The sequence below is a fragment of the Arachis hypogaea genome, chromosome 7 (assembly GCF_003086295.3).
Source record: "Arachis hypogaea cultivar Tifrunner chromosome 7, arahy.Tifrunner.gnm2.J5K5, whole genome shotgun sequence".
NCBI lineage: Eukaryota > Viridiplantae > Streptophyta > Magnoliopsida > Fabales > Fabaceae > Arachis > Arachis hypogaea.
Window position 1 is genome coordinate 79,896,651 of NC_092042.1, and position 18,152 is coordinate 79,914,802.

The 18,152-nt window shown below is 33.2% G+C and overlaps 2 protein-coding genes across 2 annotated transcripts; one reads left to right on the plus strand and one right to left on the minus strand.

Annotated features, from left to right (window-relative positions):
- Positions 1–454: 454 nt before the first annotated feature.
- Positions 455–2,982, plus strand: LOC112703625 (cold-responsive protein kinase 1). The gene is made up of 6 exons (XM_025755173.3): positions 455–822; positions 897–1,012; positions 1,097–1,307; positions 1,478–1,715; positions 1,792–1,942; positions 2,378–2,982. Exons 1-6 carry the CDS (start codon positions 750–752, stop codon positions 2,777–2,779), a joined length of 1,191 nt encoding a protein of 396 aa, XP_025610958.1. The 5' UTR covers positions 455–749; the 3' UTR covers positions 2,780–2,982.
- Positions 2,983–3,120: 138 nt separating this feature from the next.
- LOC112703624 (ABC transporter G family member 10-like) lies at positions 3,121–5,259 on the minus strand. The gene has a single exon (XM_025755172.3). The coding sequence runs from the start codon at positions 5,131–5,133 to the stop codon at positions 3,280–3,282; it is 1,854 nt and encodes a 617-aa protein (XP_025610957.1). The 5' UTR covers positions 5,134–5,259; the 3' UTR covers positions 3,121–3,279.
- Positions 5,260–18,152: the final 12,893 nt, after the last annotated feature.

Consider the following 18,152-nt stretch of genomic DNA (forward strand, 5'->3'; position numbering starts at 1 on the left):
TTTTTATTCCAAAAAATTTTAAACGAATTTAATATTATCTTATTTAAATTTGACCTGAGTTATTCATAAAATGATCGACATGAATGTGAACAACATTATTATTAAGTCATATATTTTCAGTATATTAAAAAAGTTAACCAAAACTTTTTAGTAATACTTTTTTTAATCAATCTCCTTTTTTTTTAAAAGATTCTTAAATTCTATCAATCAATTATTAACACTCCAGAAATAAAAAAAAAACTTTTATCTTAGTGATGATTAATGAATTGATTTTACATTTTTACTTATGTATCAAAATTAAATATTATTAGCTCTTCAATATACTAATTATTTGTATCAAATTTAATCATAAAATAACATTACTTTCGAAACTGAAAAAAAAATTTAAAATTTTTTAAAATTGAAATAAAATATTTAAAACATTAAGTACTAAATTAAATCAAAATAATACTTTATCTTTATTCTTTAATAGAGATATAAAGTAACATATAATTATATAAACCGGTGCTGTACAGAAGGTAGCACAAGCAAGTAGACTTTTTCAAGTTGACTAATAAATAGCATACGGGGTGAGTCTTTATTTATATGTTGGTTAGAGAACACTGTAATTTGAATTATTTGTTTGTTTTTCAGCACATACTCTCGTGACAAATAGTTATGTTCGGCTGAGGATTGGATATTAATGTTGTTGAGTATAGTGTAGTCATATGATTATAATTTGATGCTGAAGTTGGTTGAGTTTCTTTGTGATGAGTTGTTTCTCTCTTCTTTGTGGAAGAAAGGGGTCTTCTTCGGCGGCGCAACCAACCGGAGCTGATATAGGTGTGCAGATTTTTGAGAATTTGATATGTTCAAAATGTTTCTATGTTTATATTCATGTTTATATGCTGCAACAGATCTTTCTAGCTTTATGAACATCAATCTCTACACATACAAGGAATTGCAGATTGCGACAGAAAATTTTAGTCCTGCAAATAAGATAGGGGAGGGAGGTTTCGGATCGGTATATAAGGTGATTGCCACAATTCATAAGTGCCTCACACTTATTGAGAAAGAAAGTTTCTAGTTTTAATTTTGTAGTTTGTATACTGAGCAGGGAAAGTTGGGAGATGGTACTCTGGCTGCTATTAAGGTTTTGTCAGCTGAATCTAAACAAGGAGTCAAAGAGTTCTTGACAGAAATCGAGGTGATTTCTAGTATAGAGCATGAGAATCTAGTTAAGTTGTATGGTTGCTGTGTGGAAAGGAACCAGAGGATTTTGGTATATGGCTATCTTGAGAATAACAGCCTAGCACAAACACTTGGTGGTGAGTAAACTTTTCACATTTCATCTGACTGTATTATAAATCTCCTAGGTAGCTTTTGGTTCCCATCTTGGAACATAGACTGGACAGAGACAATATATCGAGAGATAATGAATTAGTGTATTTTGTATCCATCCTATTTAAAAATTACATAAATTAGCTGTTATTTATAGGTGGAGGCCATAGTAGCTTGTACTTAAGCTGGCATACACGGAGGAACATTTGCATCTGCGTTGCGCGTGGTCTTGAATTTCTTCATCATGAAGTTGAGCCACATATTATCCATAGAGACATTAAAGCTAGCAATATATTACTTGACAAAGACTTGCAGCCCAAAATTTCGGATTTCGGTCTAGCAAGGCTTATTCCGGCAAACATTACCCATATTAGTACGCTTGTTGCTGGCACAGCGTAAGTTCATTCTTGATTTCTATCTTTCAATTCTTTCAGAATCATGGATTAGTTCATTCATTTTTGCCTTTGTTAGTGGCTATCTAGCACCTGAATATGCGATTCGAAGTCAAGTGACAAGAAAATCAGATGTCTACAGTTTTGGAGTTCTGCTATTAGAAATTGTTAGCGGAAGGTGTAACACAAATAGACGCTTACCTGCAAAAGAAAGGTATCTACACACAAGGGTAAGTGCATCAGTCTTTGGAAGTTCATAATTAGTTAAATATCAAAGTAAATTTAAGATACATATTTGGCTTCTGATTTGGATTCCAAATTTCACTGTTATGAAGAGAGAAACAATTAAAAAATGTGATAATTCCATACAAGTTTTTTACTAAGCTTGTGACTGGGCAGGGAAGTAACCATAACAGATGCAATGTGAATTAGGTCTTATATTGTATAGTTTTACAACATGACAGTTATGATATGCTTAACCCGGGATTCTAACATCACTGGTATTTTAAAAAGTGGTAATATCTCTATATGCAATCTTATGTTAAGTAATGTAGCAATTGCCAAACATAGGTTACTACCACTACTACTAGGATATTAATGTTCATTTTGAAGTAGTATTGATGGGAACTGAAACTTTAAAAAGTGACCAATGATTATGTCTTCAGGCTTGGGATTTGTATGAGAGGGGGGAGCTGGAGAGTTTGGTTGATTCCTCGCTAGCCGGCGACTTTGATGTCGAGGAGGCGATAAGGTTTTGCAAGATTGGTCTCATTTGCATTCAGGATTCTCTTCAGCTCCGGCCTTCAATGTCTGCTGTGCACGACATGCTGATAGGCAAAACAGATGTCAATGAGAAGATGATGTCAAAACCAGGCTTACTATTTGAGTTTGTGGAAACGAAAGATCAAGGAAAACAGAAAGGCAAGGTTGAAGAAATTGAAGTGGAAAATACATCTTTGATGGCTATGACTAGTTCAGAGAGGAAAGATGATTTGGAAAGTTCATCTTTTTCAGGAAGCACAGGATCTTATGCTACAATGACCTTCACTTCAATTTATGATAGATGATGGAAGCAATTAAGCTCCCTATTGCTTGACCCTTTTCTGTCTTCAATGATTTGTGGAGATACAAATTACTGTATGCAATTTTGTACTAAATATTCTTCTATTGTTTATAGATCATAATCAATGGTTCCATTACAGAACAGATTTGTATAGGGTTAGTCAGTGATTTAAATAAAAAGTGCTTTAATTTTGGTTTTTCATGTTTATTATAAGCATAATGCTTTTCCATTGTATAATAAGCTTTGCAAATTCTTGTCTTCCTTCATCAGTGTTGATCTTAATGGTAAATGAATGCACAATCATGATCATGATAAGAAGCATTGTATGTAAATACTTCAGAAAAATCAGATAACTTTTGCTTGGTTATTACAAAGCAATATTCATAATTTTCATGTGAACATGAATTATGCTTATCAATATTCACTAACAATGGTGAATAATAAATAAATGAAAACAGTAAAATGGTTGTAATTAGCACCTAATAATTTGTGGTAAACCTGATTTCAGTTTCTGGTTCTGTAACATCTGAACCAAAGAATACAAAAGCAAAGAACTCTATACCCTATTATGAACCCCAACATTACAACCAAATTGGTCCACTTTTTTGACTCCTTCAAACCCTGTTGTTCTAAGAACTCAACTCCATGCAATATGCATTCTCCATTCCTAGTTTCTAGGCATCTTCTTCTTCCTTGCTCTTCTCCATACTCATTTATCATAAGACACTCAAAAGGGTATTTGAATAAACTCAAATAGTGCATAAAAATCCAGTAGCTAGGCATCTTCTCCTTCGATATGAAATACCCCGAAAACAGAAAGAAAGACCCCATTAGGCCTGCGATCACTGAGTTTCCAAGGATGAAATTCGGCACAAGAGCGCTGAAACACGCCACAAGAGAGTTCGACATGAGGAGGACCAACCAAACAACTAGAGAGAAGTAGAGGAATGCATCAATGTCTTTCCTTAATCCTACAAGCCAATAAACCGGGGTGGTATATAGAACACAAACCATTAGAAGGAAAGGAAGAAAAACAAGTGTATTTGCAAGAACATAGGAAGAAACTCTATAAGCTCCTCTTGAGGTCTCTCTCATCAAAGTTCTTCTCTCTTCCAAGAAAATTGGCAAGCCTTCTGTAGTGGAAGATAACAGAAAGGTAAGGCTGAAAGCGAAGAAGCCGCTTCGCGTTTGCAATGCTAATTGACCTTGCTTGTTACCTGTATTCAAGAATATAGTTCCAAGAATGAATCCAGCTACTAAGGCTTGTATAACTCTGGTGAGAAAGAGTTGCTTAGTTCTGAATATGTTGCTGCAAAATCTTCTTCCTAAGATTAGAATCTCTTCCATAGGAGAATTGGAGTACAAGAGAGCCTTTTCTTTAGCAATCTTGGAACAATGCATTCTCATCCTGTGATCTTCATACTCTCTGTCTCTAAGAAGATATTGATTGTCCTCAGACTCTGATGATGTATGAATAACCAAGCTTTCCATGACATCAAGTGCATATTCAAGGACATTGACGCGACGCGGAATTTGATGGCCGGATAGCCTGAGCCTAGCCTCAAGAAGACTCAAGGAACCATTGTGCACGACGAATCCATCCGCGAGCAAAATGAGGCCATCAAGAAGCTCCAAGATGCGAAAACCAGGTTGGTGGATAGTCAGAACAATAGTCTTTCCTTGATTGAATGCCATTAGTCTAAGCAATGAGATTACATTAAGAGCTGAAGCAGAATCCAACCCTGAAGTTGGTTCATCAATCAAGATAACTGCAGGGTCATGAACTAAATCAGCACCAATAGAGACTCTCCTCCTTTCGCCACCCGAAATTCCATGGCTTGATCCATCACCAATTCTTGAATCCGCAACATGATCCAACCCAAGCTCCTTCATCAACTCCTCAACTCTTGTAGCAGCCACTTTTCTGCCCCCGGGAAGCCTCAGCATAGCACTATACATGAGTGTCTCTCTCACTGTAAGACATGGAAACAGAGCATCTTCCTGTGTCACATAACCTGAAATTCTTCTGAACCGGTTCGGATCCATCGCCCGATGATTCACCACCAATTGGCCAGAAACTCTGCCGGGAGATATTCTCCCAGCAAGGATTTCAAGCAGGGTGGTTTTTCCAGCTCCACTATGGCCAGCAATGGCTGTCAACTCCCCTGGCCTTGCTTCACAAGTAACATCCTTCAAAATGTATTTCCCTGCGCTGCTCCTCCTCCTCCGATTCGACCCAAAACAAAGCCTTCTAAACTCATCAAATTGGCTGCACAATTTGTAAGATAAGTTCTTGGTTTCTAGTCTATAGTATGTGCTTCTTCTTGTGCTTGGTATTGGCTTGAAGGGTGTTCCCATTTTGTGTTAGTTTCACTATTTTTGTTTTGTGTTAAGTGAACAAGAAGAAGAAGAAGAAGAAAAAGAATTTAGTAGTATCAATGTTATGTGAAGATAAATGAAAATTCATAGAGGAATAGAGGGAGGATGAACTAACACACCAAACTTAGTTCAATTCTAATTTATTCACTCTAAACAAATCCAACATGGGATTAATAGTCTTTAATTTTTCTATTGGAAGTTTTGGGATATTTTTATTGAGTTTGACAAGTTCAAGTGATTCAAGAAAAAAAAAAGCTTATAATATAAGTACCAAGTTATTTTTTCTGTTGAGCTAAACATTGACTAATTAGGGTTATTGTTTGGTTGCTACACCATCTTCCCCATGCATCATAGACTGAGACACCTCATAGTTCGGTTGGTAGAAGAAAATTAAAACAAGGATCAAACATAGTTTTACAAGCTAAATAAATTAGTTGAAATTAGTAATAATATACATATATAATTTAAGGAACTTTTTTTGTTAGCAATTTTATTCTACTATTAGAAAAAAAATGATTATTTCTTGGTAATAGATTGGAGGGTTAACTATCAATTTGGTATCAAAAGATTCAACTGCCGAAAAAAAAGTTCTTGAAAGATGTTATTGACAAAATAGTCCTTAAATGATTTGAAAATGTAATAAAAATAACAAATAATTATTATATTTTTTGTAAGTAACAAAAAAAATTATTTAATAAACAACTTATTCATTTGATCTGAATTTTTATGTGAATATTTGAATATTTAAAAAGTACACAAAAAATTTAGAATAAAATTTAATTTTTAGATTTTTTATTTTTCAAAAAGATGAGGTAATTCAAAATAAAAAATTAAAAAAATTCACTAAATATAAAATTATCAAATTTTAAAGATAAAAATATCTTTTTTTAATAATAATTATAAAAATTTATATTAAAATCTAATTTCTAAAATCTTTTTTAAGATATATATTTATTATTTTTTTATTATATTTTAAAAAAATTTAAAATTTATTTATCATTAGTATTTTTAAATTTTTAATAAAAAAAATTTTAAAAATACTAACTCTATATAGATTTAAAAAATTTATTTATCATTAGTATTTTTTAAATTTACCATTTTAATAGTTCACTCCGTCTTAAATATAACTCTATTATGTCACCAATGGGTGTAAAGCCTTGTATTGTATTGTATAGATTTGTTTAAGCAGTGAATCATTGAATCATATGAATGTATCTAATTGACATTTTCCTTTTTAATAATTAAGGATGACCTATTACGTGTTGTTAAACAATGTTTCACCATTATCTATTGAGATTTGAGAATATCGCCAATTGTTTGTGAAATTTGTTACCGTTATATTAATGCTAAAAGTGACATAGGTAATAATCAATAACATGTTGTAACTATGATTTAAAATGAAAAGAGAGAAAGAGTTATAGCAATTACAATTATAGAACGAAGGATAAAGTGCTAAATTGGTCTTCTATGTTTGGTCGTAATTTTAGTTTGATCCTTAAAATTTAAAGTATCCTATTTGAATTTAAAAAAAATTTATTTAATTTCAATGTAGTTTTACCGTGAGACCAAAGTTAAATAATTAACAGAACATCCTGAATGATAGCAGTAGAAAAATAAAGTCGATAATCTGAAAAACAAGTACAAAGCTCCATAGGTACAAAATCAATTGTGGATGCATCAATATATTTATTTATTATTTTTCTTACAATTTAAATGAAATATTTTCTATAGAGCTAAGGAAAATGATAAATAAATATTTTTCTTACAATTTATTATGATGCATTTACGGTTGATTTTGTACTTTTGGAATTTGTACTTGTTTTTCAAATTATCGACCTTGTTTTTATATTGACATTTTGTTAATTATTTAACTTTGATCTCACGGTGAAACTACATTAAAGCTATAAAAGAATTTTGAATTCAAATACGATACTTTAAATTTTAAAGACTAAAACAGGATTACTCTTAAATGTAGGGACCAATTTAATATTTTATCCTAAAATAAAATTATTTGCAAGTTCACTTTTAAGAATATTTTTATGGGTCAATTATAGATAAAACGGTTTTTTTTTTTTAAAATATCACGTATCACGTATGAGACCAATTTTTACTTAAAATATTGAACACTTTAAATTAATTCTTAAAGGATACAATAATAAATTAGATTATTTTTTTATTAATTAAGTAATACTATATAGGAAAAGTATATGAAATCAAGAGGTTATCAGCCAAAAATTAAATAAAATCATATTAATTTATAGTAATAATTAATTTTAAATTTTTTAAATTCAAAATTTAAAAGATTTAAGTAAACCTAATTAAAACTTATAAATATCTTCCTCTTCTCTCTCACATTAACCTACCCACTTCCAATAATTACACACATACCTCTCTCTTACCGTCAGACCTTCTCCGCCTCTCCACCGCAACCCACTCCTCTTCTTGAAGTAGAAGGCGACGCGTTGGAGAGGCTTTGCATCGGCAGGGGATTGGAGGCGTTGATTGAGTCGATCCAATATGACGTGAACGACGTGGAGGTGGTTGGTGTCGAAGCAATTGGCAGCACGGATGAACTCCTCTATGAAATCGAAGCCGGTGGGGGGAGAATTATTGGAGGTGTCATGGAAGAGGCGGTCGAGGGTGGCAACGGCGTTGGTGTAGTTGTAGGACATGGTTTGGATGTCTGGGAATTCGGAGTGTGGGTCGAAGGAAGGAGAGAAGTCAGGAACATTAGGGAAGGTGGTCTTGAACAAGGGTAGGTTGGAGTCTTCGTGGAATCCAAGGTCCTTCATGATGGAGTCCCAATCAAGATTATGCAGCACATGATCCTCTAGTTGATAAGACACTCTTGCTGTGTGTTGGGTGCAGTAGCCACCAGCGTAGCCATTGCCTTCTCAGGGGTGGGGCATCTACACAGGTCCAGCACCGAAAAAACATTCATTTAATATGAAAAAAACATCCTAATACTTAACAAAAAAATATTCAGCTATATTTTAGCAAAAATAATTAAATATCTATAAAATTTAAAAAAATATGAAATTCTTAAAGAAATAGAGACATTCACATTTGCAATACAAAAAAATTCAAAAAATATATAAAAGAACATCCATTTAGTATGAAAAAGAAACATTCTGATACCTAGTAGAAGAAACATCCATATATATTAACTCGTAGAGATTTTAAATTCATCCAAAAATATTTAGCTGATTTTTTGCTAATACCGTTTTAGTTCCCTAACATTGCTCTAATATATAACGTTATTGTCTACTCGACAGAATTACTAAAAAGATTTGTGACAATAAGAGAGAAAAGTTAATAATATATGACATATAAATAAATCTTTTGAAAAAAAATAAATAAGATACCTTGTTTAATCCAACATTCTTATTTGTTATGTCATATGTGCCACTTATGTAACCTGGTATTTAATTGACACCAATAGGATTGTTAAATACGTCAGTCCGATTTATTTAATTTCGTTTCATTTAAATTTGGATTAAGTATAATTTTGGTCTCTAATTTAAAAGTCAAAAATTTATTTTATTTTTTATCTTTTTTCGCTATAAAATAGTCTGAAGGTTTCAGTTTATTTTAAAATCTTTCTTCGAACGAAAATATCATTTTTCCTTCTTCCCTAAAATCAACCAAAAACAGAAGTTGAAGCAGAAGCAAAAGCAAAACAGAACCATAATAGAAACAATAACAACCAAAAGCAAAGAACAACAATGGAATCAAAAGAACAACAAAAACAGCTAGAAGCAGAAGAACAACAACAACAAAAGAACAACAAGAATCCAGAACTCAGAAAATCATCATCATCACCAAAACTCAGAATCCAGAACTCAGAACTCAAAACTCAGAAAAAATAATGGATAATAGAATCAGGAGAATAACAACAATAAAAGAATAGAAACCAGAAGAATTGATAATCAGGAGCAGAAGCAGCAGAACCAGAAGAAACCAAAAACTGGCGAGGAGCAACGATGACTGGCGACCGAATAAGAAGGAAGAGCAGAAACGGTGAGCGGCACGCGACATCCACCCTCGCAGATCTGCTGGCGTCGACGTCGAGCTAGGAAGAGGAGCAGCAGCAAGATCTGGCGGTGAGATCCAGCGAAGACGACGAGGACCGAACGACGAGGAGCAGCAACGGCGGCGGCGAGGATCATTTCCCTTCCCTTCCCTCTCTTCTTCCTGGAAATCCCCCTTCTCCATTCGCATTTTCCCTTCCCCCTTTCCCCTTTACGCATTTTCTTTCTTTTTTTATTTTTTTATTAGGATTTTTTTTATTAGGAGTAATTTAGTAATAAAAATTAAAAATTTAGTAAAAAGGACAATTTTAAAACAAAGTGAAACCTTCGAGATCATTTTGTAGTGAAAAAAGAAGACATAAATTTTTGGCTTCTACGTTAGAGACCAAAATCGTACTTAACCCTTTAAATTTGCAGGGTTAAATAAGTTAGTCCATTTAAATTTGTTTTATTTATAAAACATAATTTTTTAATTCGAGCTATTTATACTACCCGGATAAGTTAGCCTGTTTATTCTTTAATTTTATTTTTTTAAATTAACAAAAATATCATTTTTAGATGATCACCTTAAATAAATATTATTTTTTTAGCTGATGGGATCTTTAGGTCGAATCACAGAAAATATTAGCTAAAAATATTATTTTTATAAAAAATAATAATAAAAAAATTAAGCGAATTACACATTTAGTCTGAAATTTTAACGGACTTAATTTTAGAGATAAAATTCATCCATTTAAACAGATAAATAGACTGACCCGATAAATTTAATCATTTTGACGGCATTAGACACTAATCACATCAGTTTGAAGACTAAGTAAATTATCTCCAGAAGTTCATCATTTTCTTTCCAAATACCAATAATGAATTTTTTTTATCTAAATTATTTAAATACTATATTTACTGAATGGGTACCACATAAAATATTTATATTTTTATATTATTATACATCTCGAGTACAAAGATTAAAAGATAAATAGGTATAGAAATTGGATACTAAATATCTGAGATATGTAACACCTAAAAAAATATTATAGATGTATACAATAGATCAATAGCAATCACTCTTTTTCTCCCTAAAGATAGTAGGTTATATTTCATTAATTATTGAAAAATGAAATACAAAGATGTCCAAAAACAGGACAGCATAATAAAAAGTGGAGATTTTCCAAAATAATACACCGAAGGTATTCATCCAACGGTGCATGGTCGAAAAACGAAAAAAAATCTTAAAGAAGAAAGAATGATAGATCAAATTGAATGAAACTAAGAGTTTTCCTTATGGAGATGACGATATAAACTGGGAGTTCTTTGGATTTTATGGAGCAACTTGACAGAGCTTGCTAGAATGGCAGACGGCATTGAAGTAGAACCTTTAAAAATTAACTAGTTGCGAGCTTTCCAGCAGTTCTAGCAAATGATGGCAAGAAATTGAGAATTACGGTCAGCATTATTCAACGGGTTAAGCATCTCTGTTGAAACAGTCCATCATGTCCAAAAGTCGTTAGGACTCTGAGGGGGAAGACAGTCACGAAGATAACTCTGAGACCATATTTCTTTAATTCTATAGCAATTGATCAAACAATGAGTGATTGTTTCTGTTGCTTCATGACAGCAGGGGCATATTGGTGATATAGATAGGATGCGGTGATGAATCTGAGCAAGCACCAAAAGCAGGCCATGGAGAGCTTTCCAGATAAATAGCTTAATTTTGTGAAGCAAGTTCAACTTTCATAGATCAATCCACAGCTTTTTCTGCTTCATATAATTAAGGCAAAGTTCCAGAGGTGGATGGTAAAATAAATAGTCAATTCTGTAACCTGAAGTTGTATCATATTGCTTGGATTTGTTCAAATCCTATTTCAATTTGTCCCTACTCTGCTGAATTTTAACTGACAAAATCCTGTTTGCAATGTCTTGGAAAAATAATTCTTGAATGAGATTCTGATTTCAATTTCTGTCTTCAGTATTAGATCTTTAACTCTTGGAACCAACTCAGAAATAACATGTCTGTTTGGCATGTCAGAAATTATTAAAGGATACAGAGGAGGCAGCCAAGGATCCTTAAAAGTTCGAATATTCTCTCCAATACCCACAGCCTAGTTAAAACCTTTTTCAACAGTCTTTCAGCCTTCCAATATGCTCTTCCATCCCCAAAAAGGTAAGACTCCAATTTCTGCCGTTATAGCATTACCATTGCTAAAGTATTTATCTCTTAGGATTTTGGATAATAGGGAAGTAGGTTGTGTTACGTCAAAACTGTTTGCCTAAAAGCACCAAATTTTGGATTTTGAGATCTTTAAATCCAAGGCCTCCTTCTCTTCGTGGGCGAGTCATAGTGTCCCAACTAATCTAAGTCATCCGCCTTTCAGAACCTTTTTGTCCCCACCAAAATTGGGAAAGTAGGAGTGAATTTTCGAAATTAAACCATCAGGCAACTTGAAGCAAGACAATGTATAAATAGGAATAGCTTCTCTCACTGCTTTAAGCAAAACCTGTCTACCACCTGACGATAGAAGATTGCGCTTCTACCCTTGGATTCTTTTTCGAACCTTCTCTTTGATCATACTAAAAGAAACCTTTTTCGATTTAGAGACTGTAGAAGGCAAACCAAGGTATCTATTCTGAGCCCCAATATGATTAATATTCATAGAGTTAGCCAGTAGTGTACGAATAGTGGAGGGAGTGTTATGGCTAAAGAATACAATAGATTTATTAAGATTTACCCTCTGGCTACTGATGCTTTCATAAGAATTCAATAAATGCAAGATATTTGAACATGCTTCAAGATTAGCCTTACAGAATAAGATGGAATCGTCAGCAAAGAGGAGGTGGTTGACCTTGGGACATCGCCTATGTATCTGAAGACCCTGAATTAGTCTGTTTTGTTCTGCCTTGTGTAGCAAGAAGGAGAGACCTTCTGTACAGAAAAGAAAAAGATAGGGAGATAGAGGATCTCCTTGTTGAATACCTCTATTTAGTTTGAAGAAACCATAGGGTTGTCCTTCCACAATAACAAAATAAGAAACAGTTGTCACTAATTCTCGAATCCACATGATCCATCGGGAGTCAAAACCAAACTTCTCCAATATAAACCAAAGAAAGTGTCATTCAACCTTATCATATGCCTTACTCATATCTAATTTTAGCGTCATTTCATTTTCGAGTCCCATTTTTTTGTTCTTCAAGTAATGCATACACTCATGAGCAATTAGGATATTATCAGAGATTGATATGCCTTTAATAAAGCACTCTACGTAGGGCTAATTAGCTATTCATCATACCCTGAAGTCTATGTACAAGTACTTTAGAGATAATCTTGTAAAAGACTGAGGATAGGCTTATTAGTCTTACCTGAGTCATATGTTTAGCATCAGAAATCTTGGGAATAAGACAGATCCGAGTGTGGTTAAAACCCTTCAAAATTCTGTCCCCTGAAAAGAAGCTCTTAACTGCTCGAAACACATCACCACTAAGTATGTTCCAGAAGCTTTGAAAAAATTTTGCTCTCATACCATCATCTCCTAGAGAACTTTGAGGATGAAAATGTTGCACGTTTCACTTCTTCCATAGTCACTGGTCTTTGAAGCCTACGGACTACGGTTCATGTGAGCTATAACCTTAGGTTCAAAAATCAATAAACAGAGGTTCATGGTTCTCATGACAAGTGAAGGAGAAGATGTCCTTGAAATAAGATTTAGCCACAGAAGCAATACCAGCATTTGAAGTAGCCACTTCACCATCACTACCAGTTAATTGCCAAATTTTATTCCTTCGAGTTTGATTTCTAAATTTCTGATGGAAGAAAGCTGTATTCTGATCACCGGATTTATGCCCTTTGACTCTAGACTTATCTTTCTAATAAGATTCCTTATTTTGCAATGCTTTCTCAAGTTTGTTCTCTATTTCTGAAATAATGTCTCCTCCATGAATTTCTACTAAACAAAGTTCCTCTAATTCAAACTGTAGTAAATCAATCTCCACCTTCGAATTAAATCTGTGTTCTTGCTGCCATCTGACAATCTTATGCCGACAACGTTTTATTTTTTGAGTTAGGATATACATGGATGAACCATCAATCTGTTCGTGCCAAACCTCTCTAACAATTTACCTTATTTCATCATTGGAATACCATCTTTCTTGGAATTTGAATCGCCGTTTAGATCTATCAGTCCTCGAATTAGAGTTTAAGAGAAGAGGGGAGTGATCCGACCCTGATTCTGACAGTTTAAGAATCGATGTATTGGGCTAGAGTTGCTGCCAATTAACTTCTACCAGAAATCGGTCTAGTCTTTCTTATATCAACTCATCACCACTCCGCCTATTTGACCAAGTGAATGTTCTTCCGACCATACCAATATCAATCAGAGAATTATCATCAATAAAACTATTAAAAGTTTTAATTTAACAATCCCACCTGCTTTCTCCAATTGATTAGAAATGACATTATAATCACCCATTAACACAACCTTACCATCGAACTGTTGGGTGATTGAAGTTAATTAAGCAAACTGAGCCATTCTATGTTGATCATTTGAATTGAGATAAACACCTAGAACATCATAGGGATCATTAGAACTAGTTGTCAGAACTGATGCCGTAATGAAGAATCTACCATACTGTAAAATCTGAACAGTGCAACCATCCCTCTATGTCATTGCCAAACCCCCAAATAATCCATCCGGATCCACAATAAACCATTCCTTGAAACAACCATATCTTAGTTTTTCTTCAACTTGTTGAGATTTATTTTTTGTTTCACAGATAAAACTAACCTCGGGGGAGTAAAATTTGCAAATCTCTTTAAGATTATGGATTGTCAAGGGTCTCCCCAAATCCCGACAATTCTACGAGAGCAGTTTTGTATTTCTTTGGGTACCACTTGAAGACTGGCACCCTCCATTGTCATAGCATCAGAGACAATATCATTGAGACAAATTTTCTTTGAAATATCTTTAGTAACGTTACTTCCACTCTTCTGTTTGAAATCTATCACAGACTTTCTGGCAAGTTATTTCAGGTTTGGCTTTTTGTTCTCTTTTCTAAGCTTGGACATGACGTTGTTATTGTGTTGGATATTATTCATGCGATAAGATATCTCCAATAAAGCATTAGAAAAAGAATTAATATCAGTAGCCATACCAGTATTTTCTTATTCACCCTCATTTTCTGCTTTAAAACCCGAATTGGCGGCAATTTTTTCATTATTCTATTTTTTTCTGATCATCTTGCACACTCAATTTTGAGAAACTATCAAGAAGCCAAGCAGGTGGAGATTTTTTCTTCTGTTGAGTTGGAATAGAACCATCCCGAGGTTGATTAAAATTGAAGGAAGCTCTCTTTTCAGTTAAACGCCTACCAACTTTATCTGCCTTAAGTCATTCACCAACTCTATCTTTCTTGATATTGTTTTGGGTAGAATCATCAATAAAAAATTGGCAGATCTTAGATTCATGCCCCATTTTTGCACAATAAGTACAGAACACACATATACACGTTCATAGCGTACTCCAATTTTTAACATTTTCTAATTAGGATCAAGCAATTTTAGTGTATCCCTCACTCTTTTATCACCGTTCAGTTCCACTTTAGCCTTCACTATGCGTGTATCTTTGCCTCTAACTTCAAACAGAGCAACATCTTCAATTTGACCAAGTCTCCCACCCAGTTTTTTGGCCAACCTCAAGCGTTTTGTATTGTTCAGGCAATCCCCAAAATTGTGCCCATACAGGAAAAGAGCAGATGTGATTATCCTCCATGTTTATTGACTGCTTCCATGTGCGAATGTGAAGAACAAAACTCTTGAATTACCAAGGCGAACCCCTCTCAATTCGAGTCACGTCAGAGTCATTCTAAAAAAATTGAAACAAAGTAGAAGAAGATGGAAAAGACTTTGACAAAGAAAAGACAAAGAAATGTGTAACCATGGAGGCGGCGCAGTGAAACCCTAACAGAGTGTGGACGAACCCATGGGCGCTACATGAGGAGTACGTCAATAGCAATCACTCTTATTTACTTAAAAAATAGACTTTCGTAGACCATTTTTTAAACACAATAGATTAATAGCAATCACCTTTATTTACTTAAAAAATAGTAAGTATACTAATAAGAATACAATATTCAACTGTTTATTTTAAAAAATTTTAATTCATTTTTAAAAAATTGTCTTTGAAAATATATTATTTTAAAATTTTTAAAATTTAATTTATCCAAATAATTTATTCTTACAAAAAATTATTGTTGTAAAATTTAAAAATTTTATTTTTATGCTAGAAGCAATAATAAATATGTATAAAAAATATATTTAAAATTATTTTTTAAAAATATTATAAATTATTTTCATTACCTTTTAAGAGTATTAAAGAAAAGAACTAAACTTTTATGTTATGTGAATATAAAAGAAATTTATAACTATGATCAATTGTATATAATCGTCTAAGAAAATGGATAAATTTAATTGAATAACAGTAAAAATCTTAAATTTTTATTCTTTTTTATTCCATTATTCATTTCATTATTCAATTTCATTCTATTATTCATTTCATTTCATGCATAATTGTTACAGAATTAAAGATAATCTCTATGTATACATAATTCGCTACAAGCTGTCACGGATTATGCTACCCATTGTATCCTCATAAACCGTTATAGTCAGTAACGGTATATATAGTTTGGCATCTCCTTCAGAAACTGCTATAGTTTCTAGCAGTTTCTGTCCAACTCACTTTTCTACGTAACTCGCGGCTGCCTCTAGCAAACTACGTTAAGTTTGAAAACTGCTACACCCGGTAGCGATATATGTAGAATAAGAAAAGTTGCATATGAATATGCTCTTTTACAAAGTTGTAATATGGTAAATATGGATTCTAATTATTTTATTTAGGTAACTTGTCCCAAATATTCAAAGTTCCAAACATAAGGTTCAAATAAAAAGAATCAACAAAATTTTAAAAAATGTGTCATAATCAACGAATTTGATTTATTCATTATCCTATAACAATTTATAATTGACAAATATAAAACTAATTTTATTTAAAAAGTATAAATAAATTTATGCAAAATATCACTTTTTAAATGAACGTAAGAATATTGTTAGATTATAAATGATTTTATTTAATATTTTTAGATTAGGAATGATTTTATTTAAAAAGTATTTAAAAATTTAAAATATATAACAACCTAAGAAAATAACATAGAGTTAATAATCAAAATCGTCCCTAAAAGATACCTCGATCTCTATTTCGTCTCCGAAAGATAAAATTAATCAAATTCGCCCCCGAAAAATAATCAACCTGGTCGCGTTAGTCCTTTCGTCATCTCCTATGCTGAGGTGGCTAACGATCACTGACATGGCCTGTTAATTGCCGGTGTGTCACTCGCTTGGTGTACACTCTTATTACTGATAAGATAAGTTTATTAGATGAATTCAAATCAGTCTCTAAGTTCATGAACTCTAATCCCAAATTCAAAGGAATTGAACCTCACCTCCATAGCAGATTCCATGTTCCCAGGTTGTCCCTGCTGCCGCCCACGTCATTGCCTATGCCTTTAACGCTAGCCGTCGCCCAAAGTAGAACAAAGTCTATCATCAACGCCGCTCCTCGCCACAGATTCTGTCACAGTTCTCACGCTTCTGATCCATCTCGTTTCACCACCACACACTGCAATCCACTCGGTTGTGGCAGTGTTTCCTTTTTCCTCCTCGACACTACTGCTTCATCCTATTGCATCATCTCCGACTTGATATTTCTTCATGTCTCCGTTGTTCCAGCTATTCCTCCAATGCAGATTTATCTCCGAATTCATGGACTCCATCATGCTACTCCTATTGGTTGTATACTATGTTAATTCTTTGTAAGATTGGCTGAAGTTAATCATCATAGTCCACTCCATGGGTGTTTCTTAAATTAATGCATGCGAACCTTTTGCAACTTGACACAATCACAGGAGCAAGATTGTCAAACTCGCGAGTCTAGGTAAACTCGTGGAGCTGACCTAGACTCGACTCATAGACTCGACTCGTAAACTCGTACGAGTTTACCTGTTATAATTTTTTTTGTAAAATATATATATATATATTGTATATAATATATATATTTAGTCAAATATAGACTTTCAGACTCAACAATTTTAACATCAAAACACATAATAAATTAATATAATACTACAATTATAACAAGTACTCTAGAACACACATTCAAATTCTTTACAAATATGCATCTAGTTCAACATAAAACACATAATCACACAATCAAAGCTCATAGAATATAACCGGAAAAAAAATAACAAAGCAACAATTAAATGTTCTAATCAACTAAAAGTCTAAAACTGAAATTCTCCAATATCTTCATCTTCCATTGCATCAACATCATCATCTTCACCATCTTCATCAGAAACCTCATTTCTTTCAAGTTCAGGTTCCACACGGTCGACAAAATCATCATCATTCACATGTTCATGTTCTTCCTTCAACGGACATTTTGTATTTTTGTCCTTGAATAAACAAATCAACAAACCAAATAATTGATTTAGCAAAGTTATCCACTTATTTTTATCCATCTCTAAAAAATGATTAGAAATTATTTTATAATTATCCACTAAATTACAGAGTTTCATATTCGGTTGCAAAGTTATCCACAAAGTTGATAAATTCAGATATGAGATTTTAGAGTTTCAGACATTCAGATTCAGTAATAAGTAATAACTAACTAGCACTAACAAGTAACAACTACAAATTACAAGAAATAGCAATTAAGAATAGACTAAACTAACACTAACAAGTAACAACTACAACATGCAGCAATTCAGTAACTACTTTTTTTAAACATATGTAAATCTGAATGGTTGAATGGAGTAGGCTCAGTTGAGGAACCAAGCGTTGCTGTGCTGTGCAGGCAGACAAGAACAAACGACGGAAGAGTACGCGAGGACCTGGCAGAGGACGCGATGAATCGACAGAGGACGCGACGA

Excerpts from the sequence above, each read along its gene's own strand:
- LOC112703625 (XM_025755173.3), top strand. The coding sequence starts at position 750 with ATGAGTTGTTTCTCTCTTCTTTGTGGAAGAAAGGGGTCTTCTTCGGCG. Across the intron at positions 1,308-1,477 it reads CCTAGCACAAACACTTGGTG|GTGGAGGCCATAGTAGCTTG; the intron begins GTGAGTAAACTT and ends TGTTATTTATAG. Across the intron at positions 1,943-2,377 it reads AAAGGTATCTACACACAAGG|GCTTGGGATTTGTATGAGAG; the intron begins GTAAGTGCATCA and ends TTATGTCTTCAG.
- LOC112703624 (XM_025755172.3), bottom strand. The coding sequence starts at position 5,133 with ATGGGAACACCCTTCAAGCCAATACCAAGCACAAGAAGAAGCACATAC.